The sequence below is a fragment of the Lontra canadensis genome, unplaced genomic scaffold (assembly GCF_010015895.1).
Source record: "Lontra canadensis isolate GAN:19392208 unplaced genomic scaffold, GSC_riverotter_1.0 scaffold15, whole genome shotgun sequence".
In the NCBI taxonomy this organism is placed as follows: Eukaryota; Metazoa; Chordata; class Mammalia; order Carnivora; family Mustelidae; genus Lontra; species Lontra canadensis.
In genome coordinates, this window is record NW_022631009.1 from 21,513,170 (window position 1) to 21,538,438 (window position 25,269).

At 40.5% G+C, this 25,269-nt stretch overlaps 1 protein-coding gene across 2 annotated transcripts in view; it reads left to right on the plus strand.

The window, feature by feature from the left end:
• NIPAL2 (NIPA like domain containing 2) overlaps positions 1-24,868 on the plus strand; it is a 70,307-nt gene extending 45,439 nt beyond the window's left edge. For both annotated transcript variants that reach the window (XM_032858623.1, XM_032858624.1), the window contains exons 5-11: positions 202-323; positions 8,097-8,193; positions 15,458-15,593; positions 17,445-17,533; positions 22,029-22,092; positions 23,216-23,310; positions 24,657-24,868. In XM_032858623.1, the coding sequence (XP_032714514.1) occupies positions 202-323; positions 8,097-8,193; positions 15,458-15,593; positions 17,445-17,533; positions 22,029-22,092; positions 23,216-23,310; positions 24,657-24,769 (716 nt within the window). In that variant the 3' untranslated portion in view covers positions 24,770-24,868. The remainder of the gene's footprint in view (positions 1-201; positions 324-8,096; positions 8,194-15,457; positions 15,594-17,444; positions 17,534-22,028; positions 22,093-23,215; positions 23,311-24,656) is intronic.
• Positions 24,869-25,269: the final 401 nt, after the last annotated feature.

Consider the following 25,269-nt stretch of genomic DNA (forward strand, 5'->3'; position numbering starts at 1 on the left):
AGGACCCTGGGTTCATGACCTGAGCCGAAGGCAGACACTTAACAACTGAGCCACCAAGGTGCCCCTGATGCATCGTATTTTAATAGGGAGGGACTATAGGCAGTTTTATAAGTAATTCTCAGTCTGCAAGTAATATTTGCATTGATGAAAAGCTCAAATATCCCTTTTCAACTTGGTTTGTCTTTTCAATTTTATTTAAAGGTATGACATTGGCATTTGCGGGAACATATTTATTGGTGAACTTTGCTCCAGATAGAAATCAGTCTATCTCTGCAAGAACAGTCCAGTATTACTTTGTTGGCTGGCAGTTCCTGATCTATGTGGTAAGAATCTTAAACATTTTACTATCCCAGAAGTTATATTATCTAGGCCACTGGTAATGCAGATGTTAGCAAATGAATAAAGTCTTGTCTTCTCAGCATTAATAATCTCATTAAATTGTAAATATATTTGACCAAGACCAAAGTATTTGAGACACTAAATCAACAATAGAACACCCGCAGTTTCCTGAGTATCCTATTCCTGGGGGTGACTTGTCACTGAAACAATTTCCACAATATTTAATCCAGCAAATTCCAGAGCAGCATGTTTTAGGACAACTCAAAGTAAAAAACAAACCCAAAAAACTCTCTTCCTAGGTCAAAGGGAAATGCCTGAAGACACATTTAACTTCGCTGACTTTTATTCGAGATAGAGATTTTCTTCCAAAAAAGAATTCATTGAGACCAATGCAACAGGTTGTCTGGGGAGAAGTAGACAGCAGTAGGATAATACTGGGAGATGTGTAAAAGAAAGAATGGAATGAGCTGATGTAGAAATTTGAAGGCACTAATTGGGGTATTTTATTTGACTCAGTGATTGTATTCAGTGGGTATAGAGAGGATGTGCTAGAGGTAGTTGGTGTGTAACTTGTTACAGAAGTTGGTTTAGGGTGAAGAATCAGTATGTTCAGGAAGGGCAGGTGGTGAGAAGAAAACTGGGGTAGACAACGTGAGCATTTAACCAAGAACCATATTAGTAAAATAATTGTGAATTCAACAAAAAGAATCAAAGCACAGAGAATCACACATCTTTAGGATTAGAAGAGACTTCAAAAAGCTATCTGTCTAGTCCTCTGCCACTGTAACAGGAAACTCATATGACCCTACTTCATACACCTATTGTTCTAGATGTGACATTGGGATTTGTAGGGACATGTTTTTTTTGTGAAGTTCATTCTAACTGTAACCCAGAATATTACAGTGGAGACTATGTGGCACTACATTATTATCTGACAGTCTTTAGTCTGTGTGACACGAATTCTATGTATCTTGCCATCTCTGATATAGAATTCTGACCACTGGAACACAAATGCTTACAGGTGTTTTCTCTTTCTAGCCTCCCACTACGCTCCTTTCTTACTCAACAAAGATACTTGGGTTTCTCTGCTTTAAAAAAAAATCATTTAAAAATCCTCATCTTTACACATTCTGTCTTAAACTGTCCTGTTTCCCCTCATTCCACTCTCCCCTCTGCTTTCCCAGCTCCTGGTCACTCTTCACTCATTTTAATCTGGTAGATTTCCCCCCGCACCCACGAATTGCCAAGTGGAATTGCTTTTTTGGTTCTGCTTCTTCTTGAACCTTGTGCGGCATTTACTCATGACCCAACATCTCCTTGACCCCCTCTCTTTCCTAGCTTTCTCTGTTTGTTTTCCCTATTTCTCCTCTTCCTCTCTGACCATCCATCCCATACTCTTGGTGGGAACCTCCTTCTCTTGTGCCAGTCACTCTTAATCTATTCACGCTACATACTCTTCCAGGGTTTTCTTGGGTGATCCCATTGCCAACCCCATCATCCTATAGGAAGACCTCTAAATCCAGATCTACACCTCTTTCCCAGTCCTCTTCTGAGTTGCAGATCTATATTCTCATCTGTCCACTTATTACTCATCCTGCCTGGAGGTCTCATAGGTTCCTCAAATGTATCATCTCAAAAATTGAACTCAATATCTTCTCCCCTGGACTCTCTTCTTTTTTGTATTAGAAGCCTTCCCTTCCTCCTGCTCTCCATCAACCTTTAGGATTAGACTTTCCAGCTCAGATTAGCCTTCCCTGGGCCTATCACACTTTGTGCCTCCCCTCTGCCCCATTGTAATCCTCCTGCTTATCCACAAGACCTAACCTTTGAACAGATTTCATCAATCAAATCCAAGGCTCTAGAAGCACTTATCAAGTGTTTCATAGTAGCCTAGACTTGAAGTCCTACTAATGTGTTATTATTCTTTGCCTACAAGGCAAAACAAATTCTTAAGCCAGTAAGAAAAGGGTCACATACTCTGTGACCAGAAAATGAATAGCTTGAGTTGAATCCTTTGGAGATTAAAGTTGCATCAAGACTTAATTTCCTGAATAAACAGCCTTGTTTGATGATGACATATCTTGTATTGTTTTAATAACAGAGGAAACATTGAAAAGAACAAACCAATTTTTATTAAACCTTAAATTTCCATTTTTAAAAAAAGCCTCTGGCATTACTTGCATTTTTTGCAGCTTTCCAAAGTCAACTCTTAAATTCATTCATTCATTTATTCACTAATTCATTCAACTGATTAGACACCCAGGGTCTAGAAAAGAATTCCTGTAACAGGGATTTTAGAGTCCTGGGAGAGGCCCGTATTCCTATAAAATAATGAAAGTATATTTGAAAGTAAATGTCACCCAAAAATGTAACTAATTTCAGATATTTATAAGATAGTATAAAATAAATCTGTAATAAAGTCACATTTGATTTAATTTTTTTAAAAGATTTTATTTATCTATTTGAGAGAGAGAGAAAGATCACAAGTAGGCAGAGAGAGAGGGGGAAGCAGGCTCCCTGCTGAACAGAGAGACTGATGCAGGGCCTGATCCCAGGACCCTGAGATCATGACCTGAGCCGAAGGCAGAGGCTTAATCCACTGAGCCACCCAGGTGCCCCAATAAAGTCACATTTGAATAACTCTATTGGCTGTAGATTCTAAAGGGAATTATCTACGTTATCTTAATTTGGAATTTTAATCCATTATATGTTGCATCTCTAAAGGCTCTAGAAGTTATCAATTATATGCTAAGATCTTGAGCTGAAGTTGGATTTGAATCTGTTAAGCATTGAAGTAATTAATATTTAATCCTTGGAGGTGGCAGTCTCTGTGCTGTTTCTCCCAACCATGACTGCAAAGATCATAATTATGGCCATTAAGGCTCTTCTTTGAAGTGTCATTCATCTAGCTGTTCTTGGATTACACCAAGGATAAATGCAGTACCTGAAGTGCTTTTCAGGACGGATCAAATAACTAATACCATTAGTAAAAATATTTTAAAGTCTGGATAAGTTTTCCATTTCTTGAAAGGGGACCATAAAATCGTAACCCAGCAGGCCGATAGCATCTCCTTGATTCGTGGGCTTACCTGTCCCAGGTGGATGTCCAGGTTACCTTTCAGGCATGCACGAGCTGGAAGCCTCAGAAACAAGAGCCCAGGAGCCTATCCTCTGAGCTCATTCTTTTTCTGGAAGGAAGAGGATTTGGGAAGCCCGGTGTCAACTGGCCAGGGAAGAATGACGCATCCTCTGCTCACCCACTAACATGGCCTTTCCCGGCCTGTATTCATAGATGGGCGGCCCCACCCGCTGCTTTGTCAAAAACCAAAAACAAGTTCATGTTGGAGCTTAAACTTGCTAGGGAAGCGGCTGTATAACATGGCCCTGTCTGAGAGATTCACCTCTGTTAACATATTCAAAGCCAGAAGTCCTTTAGGAAGGGAACAGACTTGCCGACCATGGTGTCCTTTCCTCGAAGGACCTCAACCTTTGGTTGAGTGACACCCATCTATGCGGGATGCAGAGCCGGCATGAGGAAATTCGGCCCTGACCCTCATTTACTTCGTGTTCTTTGGCTGGCTTGGTTGTGGCCCTTTTGCCCACCCAGACTTTCCAGCAGAGCATTTGGGCGGAAACTTGGGTCATGAACATAAGATCCTTCACAAAATAATCTCCATGGTGCTCACTTTCCCTCCACCGGACAAAAAACTAAATCCGCAGAAGCAGCGGCGAAACCCTGTTGTTTGGGGTAATTCTAGACCCTGAAGTTGATTATTATTAAGTCAGCCTTTCCAGCAGAGTTGCTTCAGAACCCACCACCAGGTGTCAAAAACCTGAAGGGAAAAAGAGCTGTTTCCCACAGACGTCACTCTGTATCTCATGAGGTTCATTTGCTTTGCCGTCGGAATACATACAGCACTTGCACGTGAACAGTAGCTGTAGGCCCCGCTTACGGAGCAGGCCGAGCTCTGTGCGGAGCTCTGACTCCCTTCTGTCCTTTTCCTCTGCAGTAGATCGGGAAACTGAGGCAGATAATTTGTCCAAGGTCCCATAAGTACTAAGTGGCAGAACCAGAATTCAAAACCAGGGAGCCCACCTCCAGGGTGCACGCTCCAGTCCATTTCAGTACAGACCCCTCTATGCAGAATTAGTAAAAGCTGACCACTGAGGATCACATCTTTGTCCTCACTTGATCCTAAGGAGAGCCTTGGCAGAGCTCTTTCTTCTTCCCCCCCAAGGAAGTCTTCTCAAAGTCTTGACTTTCAAGAAAGGACTTGGTGAGAGAAGATGAGGTAAACATGGGGTCAGATTTTTGTACTGCAAGTGGGGCACCCAGTGGTGTGATTTTGTGTCTCTCTTTTGTCACATCATCCCATTGGCCAGTGCTCTTTTCACTGCCGAAAACGAGGAGGTGAGTGCCTTTAAATCTAATGAGATTAGAGAATCCATGCAGAAAGCCCAGAGTCAACTCAGAAAATTCATCCCGAAGATTCTATTCCCCTGGAAAGATGTCAGATACCAAAACCTCAGTTAGTTTCCTCTTACCTCCGTAACAAATTGTCACAAGCTTAGTATCTTAAAACAATACAGATTTATCGTCTTAGTTTTGAAGGTCAGAAGTCCAGCGTGGGTCTCACTGGACTAAAATCAAGGTATTGGCAGGGCCATATTCCTTGCTAGTGCCTCTGGAAGAGAATCCGTTTCCTTGCCTTTCCCAGCGGCTTGAGACCACGAACATTCCTTGCTTCTATTCTTTCTCACGTTACCTCTCTCTCTGACCAGGCCTGGGAAGTTTCTCTGCTTGTTAGGACTCATACGATTACTTCAAACTCACTTGGATAATCTCCCCCATCTCAAGGTCCGTAGCCTTACTCACGTATCCAAGGCCCCTTGGCCACGGAGAGTAACGTACACACAAGTTACAGAGATTAGAACGCGGGCATCTTTGGGAGGCCATTATTCTGTGTACCAGACCTACATCACTTAACCCCTCTAAGCCTTGGTTTCCTCTTCTGTCAAATGGGGATAATAGTACCCGCCTCCTGGAGTTGTGAGGATTCAACAAATTAATGCAAGTTTAGCAAGTGGTAAGCCTGCTGTCAGTGCTATTGTTATCTCTGACCTCTGAGGTAGCGATCAGCAAAGCAGCCTCCTCCTGGGTCTCACCAGCCTGTGGAAATCACAGCTGCTTTAATATTGGTATTTTCAGAGAGGGGGGAAAAATGTTGCGTGCAGGAAAAAAAACTAGCATGAATTCATGCCGCTTGAATATTTTATTCCTGGGAGCTCCATGACCTCTTGCAACAAGACAGAACATAGGGCAGCTACAGTCATTCTGAGTCACAGGAGCTCATGTTTTATTTATTTGGAGCCACAGAGATGGAATTTGGAAAAATGTCATATGTGATATTTGAACTGATAACCACCCTCGTTTTCCCCCACCTCCTCCCAAAAGTAATCATCCTCTTGCTAATAGATTTAACTAATACACTCTGTGCGTTAGGGCAGGAAGATCCTCCTTCTCTCCAGCAACGAATATGGGGTCCCTAACTCTGCTGTGAGTCGTTTGTGATCATATCACGTGAGAAATGGAAGCCTGCGGTTGAAGGGGGCGGATGAAGCCAACAGGGATATTTCTGTTAACAGTTGGTGATCTGTACAGACATTGAGACATCCAACGTTTTGATGGCAGTTTTGGGGAAGGCAAAATGATAGGAGTTTAATAGCTTTTGCAGCATGATTTGATTAAATTAAAGGCCTGGCAAATAAGTCCTATAAGAAAAAGTTAAAGTAATTAGTTTAATTAACCAGGAAAAGACTGAGGAATGACTTAATCTCCCATATGAGATGAAAGGTTTTTAAATGAGGAAGATATGGTCCTGCTGCTTTCCGTGCCTACAGAGGATTAAAGGGAAAAACAAAAAACAAAAAAAAACAAGCAAACCTTGAACTGAAACAGTAGAGATTTATGTTGATTTAGAGGGGGCTCCAAGTAAAATGCAGACCTAAATGTAGTGAGGTCCCTAATTCTAGTACTTAAAAAAAAAAAAAAATAGCGGTGGTGTTTTTACTTGTCTGACATCAGAAAAGTAAACATTCATATTTATGATTTCAGTCCAGGGATCCTGCCTTCTTGAAAAAAAAAAAAAGATAGCTTTGCTTCAGGTTATCTTAAGGACTTCAAAAAAGAAAAAACGTTAAAACAAAAATAAAATTGAGAACTCAAAACTACATTAGAGTTTTCTTAAGGGTAGGAAAATTTTAGACATTCAGTCAATTAATATTTATTGAACACTCAGTTTATTAGACATTAGGTCTGTTTTTCAGCAAGTTGCTCATAATAAATATGAAGTGTAATTTATTCATTAATTCCATAAATACGTATTGGGTGACCGACAGTGTCCCAGCACTGAAGACCATGGTGAAGAGGACAGATAAGGTCCGCGTTCTCACAGAACCGGTGTGCCGGTCAGAGAGACCGAAAAGAAACACATAAATGGATGAACAGGAAATAGTCCAGATGACGATAAAATGCTCTACAGTAGATGAGGGGTGGCTCTATTAAGTCAGAGTAGTCAGAGAAGACATCTTGGAAGAGGTGATCTTTAAGCTGAAATTGGAGTGATTGGAAGGAGCCATTGTAGGGAGATCGGGGAAGGAGTATTCCAAGCAACTCCAGTAGCTAGTGCAGGGGCCCCAAAGGCAGGTGCCATCTGAGCTCTGCAGAGAACTGGGCAGGGTGGGGGGAGAGGCCTTCTGTGGCTGGATCATGTGGGCCATCCTGGATTTTATTCTTAGTGGGATAGGAAACCATAGGAGGTCTGAGCAAAAGAATGACTGGATTTAACATATATTTCTACTACATGTATCATCCTGGACAGACCTCATAAACAGTGCACTGTGAAAAGCCAGGAAGTGAAAACAAGTATGATTCTGCATGTATGAAGTCCGAACATATGCAAAAATAAACAGGGTGCTATTTGAGAACACATAAAAGGTAGTAAACTATAAAGAAAGTGACAAGTATACACAAAAATTCTTTGTAGTTGTTGCTGGAGGGATCCTAGAAGGAGGAGAGTACAACTGGGGAGAGGTGTGCAGGAGACTTCAAAGGCTGTGGTAGGTTCTCTGTCTCTGGCTGGATGCAGGGCATGTGACTACTTGTCACACTATGTAAATACCTTATGTGTGTATCATATATGTTCTCTACGAATGTCATATGTCATTATTCAAATTCTGCTTTGAAATGATTCCTCTGGCTGCTTAATGGCTGGATGGTAGAGGCAAGAGTAGAATCAGAGACAAAATGGAAACTCTTGCAGTGGTTAGAGAGAAGGTGACAGGGAGTCGGGGAAAGGAAGGAGTTACCAGCTGGTGCAACGAGGTATGTATTGATGCCATTCTTTGGTGTAGGTGAAGGCCCCAGGAGGCACAGGTAGGAAAGGAAGGCACTCAGGAGTTTAGCATTGCCCATATTTGTGTGATATGGCTATGAAACACGCATAGGGAGATGCCTAGAAGATAGTTGGATAAAAGAGACTGGAGTGGCCCATCTCAGGGTCACTGGCATATAGGTGAGGGGAGAGCTCTGGGTCTGGATGGCTGAGGCTCTTTATGTTGTTCTTGTATGTTTATGATTGTCCTTAGGAACGCCAGGCATCCTCAGATCTCACAAAATCAGAAAGAGAAGTGTGGCATTCTGAAGACTTCGCATAAAATAATTTACAGCTTACTCTTTACATCTTTTTCATTTCTAGATTTTAGAAATATTAATTTTCTGCACTCTGCTGTATTTCCACAAGAGAAAGGGAATGAAGCACATGGTGATTCTGCTAACCCTGGTGGCACTTCTAGGTAAGGACGTGCGCGGTTTCCTAATCCTCGAATCGCGCCTCGCAGAGTCAGGAAAGAGACTCAAGCATCCTATTCCTTTCTCATCGTTTCTGCTTTTGAACTCTGATCTGTTAAAAAGAAGCCCAGTCTCAACTATGCAAGTTCTATTTTGAGTGTCACATGGCTAGAATTGGTATGTTTAATTCTTTTAAAAACCTATGGAAGGGTCTTTACTTCTTGGTAATTTTATTTGCTCTCTAACAATTTGAGGATTGTTTTTCTTAGTGTATAATTGAAAATTATTAAAAGAGGAACATATGAACCATCCTAACTGAAATTTTTGTATCAGGAATTACTTATCAAGACCTATCTTAAAAAAAAAAAAAAGACCTATCTTGTTTATAGGTTTAAAAAAAAAAACTTTAATAAAATATGGCTAATAAGAAATGTAAATGTCAGCGGTATGATTTTCTTAACTTCAACATTTCTTTCATTTATTGTTGATCTGCCCATCTCCTTTTCTTTCCAGAGGCACCTTATAAAATTTGAAAACCGTTGCTTCTATAAGCCCACTATATATTTTTAAATCTACGTGCTTTCCTCCTCTCTCTCTCTCTCGCTCTCTCTCTCTCTCACACACACACACACACACACACACACACACTATATAAATCAACACTAGGAGTTTTCACTAATCATTGGAAAATTGCCTTTTAAAAAATTATTTATAATTCTTCTTTTGCCTCTTCTTTGGAGAGAAGATGACCCATGTGTCATGTGTTGTTTGCTATGACTCTATGATTGTACTTATACCACTGGGAAAGGTAGCAGCCCTCATGTTAAGGAAGGGCTGGAGCTTGCTTTTTTTTTTTTTTTTTTTTTTTTTCCATTTCATGAACTAGTTCACTCCTTTGAATCGGAAGATTTGTATTTCTGATAGTTACTTGTAGAAACAAATTTATACTATGTTTAGGTATGCTGTTGATCAAATGAAAAGAAAAAGAACTCTATATTTGTTTCTTTCCAAAGTACCAGATGGGGAGAACAAAAGCAAACAAGAGACAAAATGTACATTATATAGGAAAATATTGAAAAATCAAGGAAATTTTATTTATTTTTTAAGGAAATTTTAAATAGGAAAGTAAGATAACCATATTAAGATCTGACACATCAGTTATGATCATAAATGTAAATGGGGTACATTTACCTAATAATAAAGAAAGATTGCCAAATTGGATTTTAGAAAAATTCCCAGATTGATTTTGATAAAGATTCTGAAATTGGATTCAGCCAGTATTGTCTGGTTCAGATCTGTGAGAGATATAGAAATAGTGCCCTTTCTAATTGCCCCTTGCTGGTTGTGAAATATTTTGGCTTCATACAGAACAATCATCTAAAAAAGTAACTCAGTTTGAAAGTAAAAGAAAGCAGAAGGCCATACTATGATGATCTGAGCTAAAATCAAGGTGGGAGCATTAAATGCAACAGAGGCTCCTGGAGGCCCCACATTAGTATTTAGGGGCTCAGCAGGGTGGGCCTGGGGCTTGGGAAGGGGAGACGCCAACACCAGGAGGCGTCAGGAGACTAGAACAGCAGCTCTTTTGAAAACTACATCCCCAGAAATATGACAGGAGTAGGAGACTTCTCTTAGCACATGGAAGGTAGGTAGACAGAAAGGTATGTAAAAATAGAGGAATGAGTCCTTAATTTTGATCTAATGTTGAACTCTAAATCCTGAAAGCAGACCATACACCTGCTTTCAAATGCCTGTGTGACTTTTACAAAAGTTAATCGTATAATTGGCCACAAAGAAATCCTTGATGAATTCCAGGAAGCTGAAATAGCACAGACCACATTCTCAGATCACAGTGAAAGAAAAACAAAATAATAACAAAAATAGAAATGAGTAAAACCGTAACATCTGGAAATGTTAACACTACTCTTAAACTGCAGCTGGGTCCAAGAAGAAACCAAGATTTCATTGCAGCATGTATTTTTAAAATTATTATGAAAACACTTACTATTAAACCTATAGTTTATGATGAAAGCTGTATGCAGAAGGAAATTCATAACTTCAATGTAAGTCAAGCATTCCACTCAAAAATTTAGGGAAGAAAAACACTGAAATAAAGCTGAGGCAAGCAGAAAGGAGCAATTAATAAATGTAAAAATTAATGAAATAGTGACTAGAAAAGCAATGAATTGATAAATAAACCCAAGAATCTGTTCTTAAAAGACATTAAAATAGATCCTCCATAAGACCAAAAAAAGAAAAAATCTCGAATACCCAAAATTAGAAATAAAATTGAAAACAGATATGAAAACTTGGTTAGATTGTTAATTTTTTAAAGGAAAATAACTATGGAGCAAATAGAAGCTACATCCGGAAAATAACAGGACTATGTACTTTTACTTTCAACCTAGATGGTAACGCCTTTAAATCTTTTTTTTTTTTTAAGATGTTATTTATTTATTTGTCAGAGAGATAGAGAGAGTACAGGCAGGCAAAGTGGCAGGCAGAGGCAGAGGGAGAAGCAGGCTCCCTGCTGTGGGACTTGATCCCAGGACACTGGGATCATGACCTGAGCTGAAGGTAGCCGCTTAAGCGACAGAGCCACCCAGGCACCCCAGGCCTTTAAATCTTTAGGAAACAGATTATTCTGATGTTGTTCACACTACTTGAGAACCTAAGAAGAAAGTTTGCACCTTTTTTTTTTTTTGTATAATCAGTATAAATACTGATCCCAAACAGCACACAAAAAGAATACCGTGGACTAATTTCCCTACTGAATATTAATGTAAAAGTCTCTAATAAAAAATTAGCAGGTAGAATCCAGAAAGGAAAATCATTCTTCACTTAACACCAAGTGGTCTTAATGTTCTTTTTCTTTGAAAAGTTCTTTTTCTTTGAAAAAAGTTCTAGTTCTTTTTCTTTGAAACACTTATAATAATTTGTACTTGCATAGTCTACTCATATGCTTATATTCTAGTTATCTTCCCCCACCAGATTAGTTCTATGAGGACTCAGTCGTGTGTTATGCTGTATATAATTATTTAGAACTGAGGACAGTGAGTACAAAGTAAACATTTTGAGTTAACTAAATTAATTATGGGAGTGAAAGGATGGTTCCTTAAGAGATCCATTAACATAGTTCATCATGTTAATGACTCAGAAGGGAAATACCATGTAAATAGATGCTGAAAAGACATGCTGAAGTTTAATATCCATTCCTAATAAAGAATTCGAAATGCAATCGGAATAGAGATACCTGTGTCTTAAAAACATATTTCTCTCTTTTTAATAATTTTCACTTTATTGGGAAATAATTGACACATACAGCATATACTTATAAGGTACACAACATGATAATTTGATGTGCATCTGCATTGTAGAGTGATTACCGAGCCCAAGGTAATGAACACAGTTATCACCCCATTTCGTTAATATCTCACTGTTTTGTGTGTGTGCAGTGAGAATGCTTAAGATCTCCCAGCAGCCTTGGAGTACACAGTACCACAGTATTAAGTCTAGCCACAGAGCTGTGTCTTAGGTCCTCAGAACTTTCTAAGCCAAACATCTGGGCCCTTTGACCTACATCACCCCAGCTGGCCCTGCTCCAGCCCCCGACCATCACCATTCTCCTCTCTGCTTCTGTGACACTGGAAAAAACCTATTTCTCTTAACCCAGAAGCTGGAGCACATCCATTGGTGAAAACCAGGAAGTGTTCTCATTACAGTAAGAAAAGGGAAAAAGACACCCACTCTTCTCTTTCTGCCTACCTGTGCTGGCTGGGCATTTTGCAATGATCAGCAATGACTTTTACAAGAAAAAAGTGATTGTGAAAATCCTGCAGCTGCTTTGAAAAATATGTAGAGTGTTGGGTTAAACGAAAAAGTGGCACACAGCTGCATACCTACCTCTGTTGTGATTAAAAGCACGCATGAGGCGTACGCTGGAAATGAATGAGAGGCCGTAGGCAGGTGGATTTTTTTTTTTTTTTACTTTATTGTCATTATTGTTTGTGTAACAGGTTAAAAAATGAACTAAAAAAGAAAAGAGAAAGTGAGGGCTACTGGGAAGAAAGAGATCTGGCTTCTGGTGGGTAGCACCCAGACCCGTGGCTGCAGTCTTCTTCCTTAAAGGAATCTTAAGACTCCAGGCAGAATGCTTTCAGCTCATCAGGAAGCTGGGAAAGCTTGGAAGTCCTTCTCTCTGCTCTGCATACTCAGATGTAGAGAAGCCAAATTAATAAATGAAATGTTAATGGCTCTAATAAGGAGACATTGATGGCAATTTGGGAAAGTCTCTGGAAGGAGCAATTGATGAAGTAGGAGGGAACGGAGAAGGCCAGGTTTCAAACACAGGTCAGCTATGTCAGGTAAAGATGGCACTGCTGTCATGTCTATTGATGAGAATTAAGAAGACAGAGAGACACATCAAGAAAACATATAAAAATTCATGTAACTGAGCACTGCTGCACAGTATGATGGAGTGTGACTGGTATTCTATAGAAGACAGAATATTTCAGTATATTTCAGAGGAACAGCAGCTGTTAAAAAAGTCCCCTTTAGGTGATTTTCCTAGGCAGTTGGCAGAGTGGTATGCAAAATTTATGTTCAGGAATATTCATCACAGCCTCATTTTTAATACCAAAAAAGAAAAAAAAAGATGCAACCTAAACATGCAAAAATAGGGAATTGCCAAGATAAAGTATATATTGATGGAAAGATATACTCCACAGCTAATGAAAATCATGCTTTAGAAGAATATTTAATGACATAGAAAATACTTAATGGCAATGGAAAATAGGTTCCTAAATAGTATATACTGTATGATTCATATATTACAATATATTCGTACATAGAGATGGAAAAATAGCTATGAAGAAATACTCCCAAATGTTAAAAATGATTTGGGGATGAGTGTTGAGATTGCAGGGGATTTTCATTTTTCTTTCCAGGCTTTTCTGCATTTTTCCAAATTTTCTTAAAGGAACATGTAAACTTTTATAGCTTAAAATAATGAGGGTTTTTTTTTTTTAAGATTTTATTTACTCTTTTGACAGACAGAGATCACAAGCAGGCAGAGAGGCAGGCAGAGAGAGAGGGGGAAGCAGGCTCCCTGCTGAGAAGAGAGCCCAATATGGGGAGGGGGGTCCAATCCCAAGACCCTGGGATCATTGCCCGAGCTGAAGGCAGAGGCTTTAACCCACTGAGCCACCCAGGTGCCCCCAAAATAATGAGTTTAAAGATTATTCATAATCCAAGTGCCTAGGGATAACCACTGATAGTGTCTGGATATAGTTTCTTCTAGCATTTTTCCTAGCCTCTTTTTCTGTATATAAAAAGAGAAGATACACAAACACTTTATATTTTTATATATATATGCATTTAAATTTTGTATTTTCACCTGTCCTCATTAACCACATGCCCACCCGAAACTAAAACGGAAATACTTGTGACCAGCCTTGAAGTAACTTGCAGAGTTACAATAAAGAGTGATTAATCAGTTGATGACTGTACATGCTTTGAAAATACAGTGATTAACTGTAGCAAACCGATAGCTGGTTTGGCTGTTTAATAAAGAAGTCTAGTTTTGTTTTTGTTTTACAGTTAAGTATAATTTAACATCAGATGGTAGTTGAATTAGATGACCTTGAAGAGCCTTTGCAATCCAGAGGTCATGAGGCTAATGGAACAGTGTGTTCAACTTCTTCTCATTAATGATCCCTTTGGGAAACCTGGCTGTTCAGAACACAAGACCATACCCACATTGTGCTCTAATTTTAAGCAAAATTTTGAGGAGGAAATGAAGGTCCCTCAAAAGCCAACCTTACAAACTTAAACCATCAAATGACACACATCACAGTACATATTTCAAATTCCTGGATTAGCTAAAGTATGACTATTGTCATAATCTGTAGAAAACATGTAAAACAATGAGGTCAAAAGACATTTTAAGATGAAGAGGGGCCTGGATGGGAGGGCCTCTTTGTTCAGACTAGGGGTTTGTTTTTAGAATTTATCACCTATTCTCCTCTGTTAATTATGACTTTTAATGGAAAGAAAATGCCTAATTTGGAAGTATGACCTAGTACTCTCCAAATTAAAGTATATTTTCATTTTTTTGAAAAGGATATGAGAGGCTTTCCCTTGTTAGCCATCAGCTGCTATTTTAACACACACACACACACACACATGTATATGCATACATATGTGTGTGTGTGTGTTTATATATATATATATATACACATATATATATATATATATACACACATATATATATATATAAAATATTCAAAAGCTTAAAGGGATAAAGCCCAGATATATTATGACCTGGTAGACAAACAGCACCAAAGATAATGTTTCTCCTTCTCATTGCCTTTGTCTTACAGTTATTTGATTTCATGTAAAAAATCATTTTTTTACTTTCTGTAGGTTTCAGCTAAGTTATGGAATTACAAGCAACATTAAATGACCAAAAACAAAAAGAAAACACTATTTTCTTCCTACAGAGACATGGTGCTTCTAGAAAATGCTTCATTGCTTTCACATTATAAACTTATCAAGTCATTTCATTGCTATTTGGAACCTATGAAAAATTTTTTCTCCTACGGGTAGCTTCCTCTTTAGCATAGAGAATAGACGCTGCTTATGTAAATCTTAGATTTATGGTTGACTTGGAGAAATGCATACTCAGCTCTGGTCCCTCTTCCTATCACCATCTTTGTCAAAAGAAAAAAAGTTTTTTCATGAAACTTCTAGACATTTATGAACAAAAAGGCTCATATGGAGACTCAGTACAACTCTTAGTAAACTCACAGAGTGAACTGACTTCCACGTTCCAGTTTTTCTCATCTGTTTGGCTTTCAATTTTTTCAGTATAGTTTAATAGTTATTTTCCCTTCCGTGTCACAAGGACTGTCTGACTTTTTTTCTCTCCCCACTTCATTGTTTTCTACTATCCCATCTCCTAGTAATTATAACCTCTGCGGCATCCTTTCAACAGTTGGGGCTGGAAAATAAGCATCTTGCTGCAAAGATAAAAAGCACCCCTTCGCACAGCCCATCTTTAGCTGATTTAAGCAAATTCAGAGTCCAGCGCGGCTTCTAGAGAGAGCTACCCGTCATCTGGAGCCCCGTCCTACCACCGCCTCACAGGAGCCTGCATTCCGAAAGGCTAACGGGGGTTCTCGACTGCTCCACTGTGTGAACTGGAGATATTTCTGTGTCATTCTCTCTCAACGATGTTTTTTTATTTGTGTTTCTTGTTTTCTTTTTCAGCCTCGCTAACTGTTATTTCGGTAAAAGCCGTCTCGGGCATGATCACTTTTTCTGTGACGGAGAAAACGCAGCTAACTTATCCCATCTTCTATATCATGTTTATCATCATGATCGCGTCTTGTGTTTTCCAAGTCAAGTAAGTTAGCTTCTGCAGATTCACTCACCGTTCAACCTTCCAGGGCTTCTCTGAGCCTTAATCTTTATTGGGGTCCGTTGATAATTAACATGAGGTGTAACTGGTTTCTAAGGGTGAGGGGTCTACAGCTGATCCTCAGCCAGCATGCCCTGTTTTCTCCTTTGTTCCCAATAAGAAGCTTTTACTGAGCCCTGCCTTCATGTCTTGTGAGTTCTAAAGTATGGCCGTAATCTAGCGAAGTGCACTTTGATACTTTCCTGATGCTCTTCTGCTTGTAATTAATATCCATCGTATGCAGGTTGTCATTAGCAATAAATCAGAGGGGCAGGTCCACATCCAGGATTTCATTCTAAATATAGGAAATGCATGAACCCTTCACCTTCATCTCTAGCTCAGGCTCATTAATTGCCCAGGGATGGACAAAACCAGACATTTGGCCGGGAGGGAAATCCTTTCCCCAGAACACTGCATGCTTGGCCAGAATTTTCTTTGTACCCCTGGGATCGCGGAATGATTGTTTTATTTTTCTCTTGGGGCCTAATAGTGGTGACATGGAACTTTTGAGATTTCTGTTATTCTCTCCCCCCACCTCCATCTGCTCTAGTCACTTCTCTTCCATTTCACTCGTGATTATGCCTTTGCCTGCAGAGGCTGTCCTCAGTCAGCCAGGAATTTTTCTGTTTATCCCAAAATGCTTTGCAACAGCACTATCCTGGTGCCAGGAAACCAGAGCCTACCCTCCGGAAGAGAGAGCTTCCCTCCATGGGCACCCGCAGTCAAGTCTAACCTCCACCAGTCGGACATGGGCAAGGACTGAAGAAACCCAGTGTTCGGCCACTGTTTCATTTGTCGTTTCCTTATGGGAATGAGTGTGTTTCTCATGCTTGACCCTTGCTACTTTGTTTCATCTCCCTTTCTTCTTCTGAGTTCATCAGCTGGGCTAGAGTATCTTTTGGAGTTTCGTGACTAACATCGTTATCTTTCAACTGGCTGTACGAATTTCAGTGGCAGACAGAAGGGAGGGTACCCCGCACTCCCATCCCCCTTCTTCTAGTCCCTGCCCCACTGGAGCTGCGGGGAACACACTCCAACTGTATGACTGGCCACCGAGCGAAACCGCCCGAGGCAGTGTTTGTTCATAGATTTGTGCATATATGTAAGTGTGTGCACATGGGCACCTGTGTACACACATCCCCTCAGGCACACCTGGGCTCTATCCACAAACATTTTTTTTTCAGCTGTGCTACAATAGGACCTAAGCATTTTAGTTTTTGTTTTTTTTTTTCTTTTCTTTTTTTAATTGTCCAGTTGGTGTCAGTGACAGGGCAGCACGACTTCCTGGTGGGGGCTGGAATCACGCTGGTGGCTGGAGAGAGACGGCGAGCTCCCACATGTGCTCTGCAGCTGGAGCCCTGAGCATTGTTTTCGAAACGTTAAACATTCCCTCACTCCTCCATCTTCTTTCTTGGCACGTGGCATGTCAATGGATAGCTACACTATTCCCCAGATATGATATTTAACAGATTCTAGGGTCTATCCTCATGAATCAGCTCCAGTGTGATACTGGTCCAGCAGCTTGAACCACTTCCAACTCAAACTTCTGTGGCCTCAGAATATGATTAATTGCTTTTCATTGTTACTGTTGTTGGTTTAAACAGACCATAAAACCTGACATCTGATCTCATCCATCAGACGCATATAAGCTATGACTGCTGATTGGAAATGCCCTTTTACTGCACTTCCTCTCCCTTTGTAGTTGTAGCTTAAGGACATGCGTTTCTTGATGTTATTGTTAACTTATTGCTGAGCGTTCCTTAAAGCCAGAGCTCCAGTAAGTGCCTTCTGCTCTAGGTTCCTGAGTCAAGCCACGAAGCTCTACAACACAACAATGGTGGTGCCAGTCAACCATCTTTTCTTTACGACCAGTGCCATTACTGCAGGTGAGCCTTGGTTTCCTACCCTTCGGTGACTCCCCCCACACCAGGCGTCCATCAAGTTTCTCTCAGGGTAGACGACACACTCGAGGAATCTTCAGGTTATAAGGAATTGAGTAGCCCACATCTCATGATCCTCCCCTCTGCCCAGGACCGAATTTCCTCCATGACATTGTCTAGGACAGTCACTCTGCTTTGTGTGAAGGCTCCCCGGGGCTCTCTGTCTCCGGAGATGGCACAGTCCTCTTTTGGATCACGCTAATTATCTGGAGAGCTCAAATAATTGGAAAGTGTTTCCTTATCCTGGACTTGAAACTACCCTCCCTGTGAATTCAAGACTCTCATCTTAGTTCTGCTTCCAGGAGTCTTCTCCTTGCCAGCCCTTCTGATAATCAAAGCAGCTGAAGGGTCCTCTCGTGTCTTCTCTCTGGACCAAACATCCCTATTCCCATGAACTCTTCCCTCCATGTCCCTCACTGCCCTGATCAGAGAGAGGGGTCCAAAACTGAATCCAAAACTGAATCTGATGTTCCAGGGCAGGCCAGGAAGATGACAATAGAAACTGCCATCATTGCAGCTCTGGCCTCTATTTCTCTACTATTATAGTTCTTTCATATTTACTGACAATTTACTGACAATTGGTATTACTGACATATATATATATATATAAAATTTTATTTTATTTATATATATAATATATATAATATATAAATATATAATTTTATTTTATATATATAAATATATATTATATATAAATATATATAATTTTATTTTATATATATAAATATATATATTATATATAAATATATATAATTTTATTTTATATATATATAAATATATATATTATATATATATATAAAAAACACAACAGTGTTCTTAAAAAATCATAAATTTGAAACTTGATCCAAATCAAAATACAGTAGATACCAGTATCTCACTCCTAAGTCTAGTACTGATGTAGCCTAGTTTACTGGCTTATTGGATGTATTTACTACCTTCTCAGATTGGACGTTCATTTCCCAAAGCAAAATGTATGCATTTTGGAAGCAGTTAAGAATTATGTCTCCTAATTGGCACATCTTTCTTATTTCATGGCAGACAATGTGACTGCTAGTGGGCCGTTTTTAAGAGTAATTGATGCCTTCTTTTATTTCCTAAAATTGAAACTTAAAAAGAAAGATCATATAGCAAGACATCTGATTTGTTTTTAGCATTTGATGCTTGTTGACAGAAGAAAGTAATAAAAGATTGCACATTTGTGTGCCCTAGAATTACTAGAAGAAAAAAAACAATAGGGCCAAAAAGAGTTACAGGCATGACAGACAGCCTAATAGTTAATATTAATGTTGTAAAGATGTGTAAAAAAATGTAATTCCCTTAAAAAGAACATTTTGTAGGAGGACCAACAGGGTTGGAATGTCAATACTCAGCACACCAAGTAATTGATGAGTCAGGGAGGCTGGAACTTTCTGGGAACAATCACTCATCTGCTGTTGCTGAAGTGTGGAATGGAGGTGAAGCTTCTTGACTAACTTTCCCTTTTTGCCCCCATCGAAAAGTCTAGCTTAAGATTAAAACTCAGTACCATATTTTGCCTACAAACTGTTCTTCTTATTGCACTAACTGATACCAGCAAGCTATCACAGGTGCACTCGTGGAGCTCGGTGGCACGGTGCCGCCCTCCCGGAGCTCCGTTTCACAGTCTTTACCGAGAGTCCGAAAAATGTTTCTAGTCTCTGATCCTACAGCTCACCACCAACAACAACCCAAATAACCCAATCTAAAACTGGGCAAAGGACTTGAATAGACATTTCTCCAAAGAAGATGTACAAATGACCAATAAGCACATGAGAAGATGCTCGACATCACTAACCACTAGGGAAACCTAAGTCAAAACCACAAGGTGATACCACCTTAACGCCCATTAGGATGGCTACCAGCAAAACAAACAAAACAAAACAAAAAACAACAAAATTAACAAGCATTGCTGAGGATGTGGAAAAATCTGAATTCTGCGCACTGTTGGGAGTGTAAAATGGAGTAGCAGCTATGGAAAACACTAGGGCAGTTCCTCCAAACATTAAACATAGAATCACCATACAGTCCAGCAATCCCACTTCAGGGTGCATATCCAAAAAAATCGAAAGCAGGGGTGTGAACAGGTATCGGTACGCCAGGGTGGTAGCAGCATTATTTACAATAGCCAAAAGGTAGAAACAACTCAATTGTCCATCAGTAGATGAGTGGAAAAGGAAAATGTGTTATGTCCTATGAGGAAATATGATTCAGCCTTAAAAAGGAAGGAAATTCTGGGGCGCCTGGGTGGTTCAGTGGGTTAAGCCTCTGCCTTCGGCTTGGGTCATGATCTCAGGGTCCTGGGATTGAGCCCCACATCAGGCTTCTGCTCAGCAGGGGATTCTGCTTCCCCCTCTCTCTCTGCCTGCTGCTCTGCCTACTCTGCATACGCTGTCAAATAAATAAATTAAATTAATAAACCTTAAAAAAAAAAAAGAAAAGAAAAGAAATTCTGACCCATGGCGACAACATGGATGAACCTTGATGACATTATGCTGAGTGACATAAGCTGGTCACAAATAGACCAATGCTGTATGATTGCTCCTATATGAGGGATCTGGAGTAGTCAGACTTACAGAAGATGGAAGCAGAGCAGTGATGGCCAGAGGCTGGAAAAGGGGCAAAGGCAGAGCTGTCTGTTAATGGGTATGGACTTCCAGTGTGGCAAGGTGAGAAAGTTCTGGAGATAAGTCGCTCAACAGTGTGAATATACTTCACACAATGACTGCAGACTTAAAAATGGTTATGATGATAAACTTCAGGCTATTTGTATTTTACTACAAACTTTTTTTTAAAGATTTTATTTATTTACTTGTCAGAGAGAGAGGGGGAGGAGGAGGGTCAGAGCAAGAGGGGGAAGCAGGCTCCCTGCTGAGCAGAGAACCCAATGTGGGGCTCCATCCCAGGACCCCGAGATCATGACCTGAGCAGAAGGCAAACACTTAACCAACTGAGCCACCCAGGTATCCCTTTACTACACATTTTTTTTTTTTAAAAAGAGTCATTTCTACTCTTTACAAAAGAAATTCTTCTTTAAGCAGCAATAACAGAAAACAAATCCTAAAATACTGAGGAAGAAAAGAAATATGTACAAGGAAGTTTATTGCTACTTGACTAAAGCAAAAAAAAAAAAAATTCAAAACAGCTTAAAATGCTCTTAGAGAAATGAATATTATGGTGCATCTGCTTAGAATAACATGGAAACATTAAAATGATTACAAGGAAGTATGCCATAACATGGAAAAATGCTCTCAAAATGTTCATCCACTCAACCAGTATTTCTTAGATCTGGACATGGCTTCTTCCTGGACGAAGTTTATTCTCTAGGTGAGGAGACAGGCTCGTGAGAGCACTCCTGGCCATAGCACTCTGTCTTGTCCATCATGGTAGGCACAGCACCTCGCACAATGGCCGGCATGTAGGACTCAATAAATATCTGTTGGCTGATGAGTCAGGCTAACACCACAAGCACACAAACACACACATGCACACACAAATTCAATCCACATGATACATAATTTAAAGATAACTCTATTTTTTTAATTGAAGATTTTACTTATTTTTTGACAGAGAGATAGCAAGAGAAGGAACACAAGCAGAGGGAGTAGGAGAGGGAGAAGCAGGCTTTCCCACTGAGCCAGGAGCCTGATACGGGGACTTGATCCCAGGACCCTGGGATCATCACCTGAGCCAAAGGCAGACGCTTAATGACTGAGCCACCCAGGCACTCCTTAAAGATACCTTTAAAAAAGAATAACTCTCTGAAGGCTTTGGAACCTTAGACCAAGAGGTCGTCATCAAGATCAACAGGGAGAGAAGACAAGTTTATCAGAGTAAATAACACATCCAAATTTTCCTTCCCCCAAAAGGGAAGACCAGAAGGAAGCAAAAGGAGAGGGTGTTGGCAGTGAGAAACAAAGCTGGGGAGAATGGCTCCCATGTCCTCCAGGGCATAAGTGTGCATGGAGCCTTGCCAAGAGTGTCAGCCTGGGCGGCCAGCCGCTGAGCTGGAGAAGATGCTGTGTCCCAGGCCCCAGAGTCTGCCCAGACCCTCAGGTCAGGCCTGCTGACCCCTGGCCTGAAAGTGTAGGTGGGAAAGGTCACTAGAGTTTTTTTTTTCTTGCCTGTCCTGGTGGGATTAAATCCTAGACTGGATAAGAATTTTCTATTTCCAAAAGTTATGGCAACTCTGTTAATTTTAGAATAATAATACATCATATGAAGTCTATGAATCTATGTTCTTTTTGAAATCACTGAAAATGTAAGTGTGGCATGCACGTATTTTTAAACATAAGCTACTGAACGTGCATTTTAAGGGTAACTATCCTTAGAAAAAATAATACATGAACATAATTTGAAAAACAATGTAGCTAGTATATATGTATTCTTTCCCTAAAATCACATTTGTCTTTTATTCTGGTTACAGGTATAATATTTTATCAGGAATTCCATGGTGCAGCTTTTCTAACTGTATTTATATATATTTTTGGGTAAGTAGATGTCTCATAAGTAAGGAATGTGACATCCTATTACTTTTATGTGGGTTTTTGGCATTCTACCTGAGGTATAGAAAATTGAAAGACAATATAAGAAACATTAGTTTCCTGAGCTCTTAAAAGAAACCTAGTTTTCATTTAACATCCTCCACAGGACTCTATGTCTTTTACTTGTTAATTTGGGTCTCTCTCTGAGGCTTCTGAACCTGGGGATTTTCAATCCCAGCCACAGTCTAGAAAAATCCACCACTGGCTGTTATAGCTACTCCATGATGTCTCTCTGCAAAATCAGACCTACCTCGCTCTTGGAAATTTCTAGGTTAGAACCCAGCCAGGAACCACAGATGCCTGTAGGATCCCCTAGAATAAAGCTTAAGTCTAGGGCAGATTATTAGCTTTGGACCTAATAACTTCGGATTGGAAGTATCCCTTTCTTGTGTCTGAGTGCCCATCTTTAACCCTTCCTAGAAATTTGGTAGGCATCGTTGCTGACATTCTTGCAAACAGAGAGCAGACCTTGGACAGCCTATCACCAATGTATCAGATCGTCTGCTGGATCTGACTGGCACTCCATTAATGCTTAGCTGCTTCTTGATCTCGTGTTCTGCATGGCCATTATGCAGACTCGAGCCCAGGCTATTTTCAGCATAGAAAACCATCTAGCTTGAAAATCCAATTTCATAAGATACTTGGGCAAGCCTAAACTTCTAGGATCTGGAAACTATGACTATTCTTATGGCCAAGGACAATTAAATTTCTTAGAAAATTAAGATATATATATATATTTTTTTTTTCTCATGTTGCATGCCAGTAATGGGTCTGGGCACGCATGGAAAGAAAATGAGACCTAGTGTCTACCCAAAGGGTTTAGAGCTGGAATTAGCCTCCAGATGGTAAAAACCTGGGGCAGAGATTTATTGGAAGCTGCCCAGGTCTTGGTTCTGGGGAAAAAGTATAATTGGCTGCAGCAATTAAGACAAGTTCTAGAAGCTTACCATGAGAAACAGGAAAAACAAAACCAGTGGAATTTATGTCATCATGTAGACTATGGAGCTGGTATTTAACACCACGGGTTGTTTCAGTGTTCTTGTGTTCTTTATTAATATCACTCTTACAGGTGTTTTCTATCATTCCTTGGTGTGTTTTTGGTCACAAGAAATCGAGAAAAGGAGCATCTGCCACAGTCCTACATTGATTTTGGAAATATTCCGGGTAAAACTGTATATCCTTTAATTTATGATGGGAAACTTTATCCTTATAAATTAGTAGTTGCTGGTATTATTGGGGTGTTAAAATTAATATAAAACATAATTTTTATCCTCAAGAAAATGTCTTTTTAACAATGAAAACAGAGGCAACGTTTTAACCATCAGTGTTAATAATCATTTATTTGAATGTCAGTTTTGCACAGACCACTGGGGATATAAAAGAACTGGCCCCAATTTTCTTGATTTGGGGGATGTTGCAAATTTCTTTTTGTGTTTCCTTAAACTGAAAAAGGGTGGGGATAGGAGTAGGGAATGGTTACCAGGAGAGTCTTTGAAGGAACATCCCAGGAGAGGAGCTTAGACTGGTAAGGACCATCGTTCTGGAAAAGACTGCAGAAACCTGTGCACGGTGGGGCCGAAAGGGACATCCTTCACAGTCACCTGAACACGGAGAGCTTCTCCCCCTCCACTTTGCCTTCTTCATCCTGATCCACTTCACATCCCCCTCTTTGCAGTCCTCCAATCTCCTTGGGAAATAACTTGCTGTTGTCATGTAGACAGCAGAAGCGATGTTCAGAACAAAGCCAAGAGTTGGCTGTATCTTCACCTCCTCCCCGGCCTACTCAGTAGGTCCAGCTTTGCTAGGGAATCAGGGCAACCTACAGGTTTCTAGACAGAAGTAATGATGATCTGACAGCTTCCTCTCCCATTCTGTTAGGTCCCCAACTTTGAAGCAAAAGCCATTAACGCCTCATCCCTACAACTGAGAAAACATGACCTAAGGAGCTCTGTGTTCTCTTTCCCTCTTGGGCCCTCTTATCCCCTAAGAGCGTTCCAGGCCAGAACTGGCTCTGGTGGAAAAGGTGGGCATTGTGAGTGACTTGTGTGGTCAGAAGCTCTTGGGTAGAAAATACCATTTAACTCGATTTTCCAGTTCATAAAGCCCCATACACAGGATCAGCAGCAGCTTTTAGTAGCTGCTATGGAAGTCTGCTTTTCTTTGTTGTTACACGCATTAGATCAAACACAGAAAAGGGGAAAGGACATTGGGAAGGAAGGTGTGGAGATGAGTGGACGCTTCACGTTCATCTCTTGACCGAGCCAGCCCAGTTTCCATGCCCCGCACAGGAGGCCCTGTGTGGCAGGGAGCCTGCTGTCTCCTGCGGAGACAAGGGACACAGAGTTCCGGGGCCCTTTCTTCCTGATGTTGGTCTCTTCTGTGTAGAGGGTAACCACAGAGCACTATAAAGAGGGACTAAAATGTGGCCTAGAGAGAGGAGAAACCGTTATTAGACGTATTCCTTTCTAAAACCACAGAAGATTTTTTGTGTGTGACTATTATCTCCACAGGGAAACAAATGTTGGACAAAATACAGCCAGATTCAAATGGCTTATCCTACGGAACCCTGCTTGATGGAAGTGACTCAACAAAGAGCCAAAGTGGAGAGAAGAAAGAGGTCTGAGCTGCCAAGAGGGATGGCCACTGGCCTGTTATTCGATCCCACCTTTAAAAACCCTCCCCTTGTGTCCCAGCTAGGTCGCGCTGACGTGCACAAGCATCGCCATCCGCCTGCCCTCAACACCACCTCCATCTGCATGGACAGCTGGGGCCTTCCTAAGCTTTGACAGTCTCATGTCTTCACAGAAGGGGATTTGAAGTGTTCCCACACTCTGGATGTCCCCCCTCGTGAACATTGACCCAGCTAGATCTTAATTAGAGCCTGGCTTCCTGAGCAGGACCGTCACACAAAAATGTGCGTTCACGATTTGGCTACAGAACATGCACAGGCTGCTTTTCCCACACAACTTCGAGCGTCGGCTGCTTGGCTTTAAAGAGACACGTTCATCCCCCAACCTCGCTCCTGTACCAAGGGTTTGAGAGGATCCGTTTCTCCTACGACGTCTTTTACGAGCCTCCCCTGTAAGGATCTCACCTTTCTAGTCCTGAGTTAGAACGGTGAAT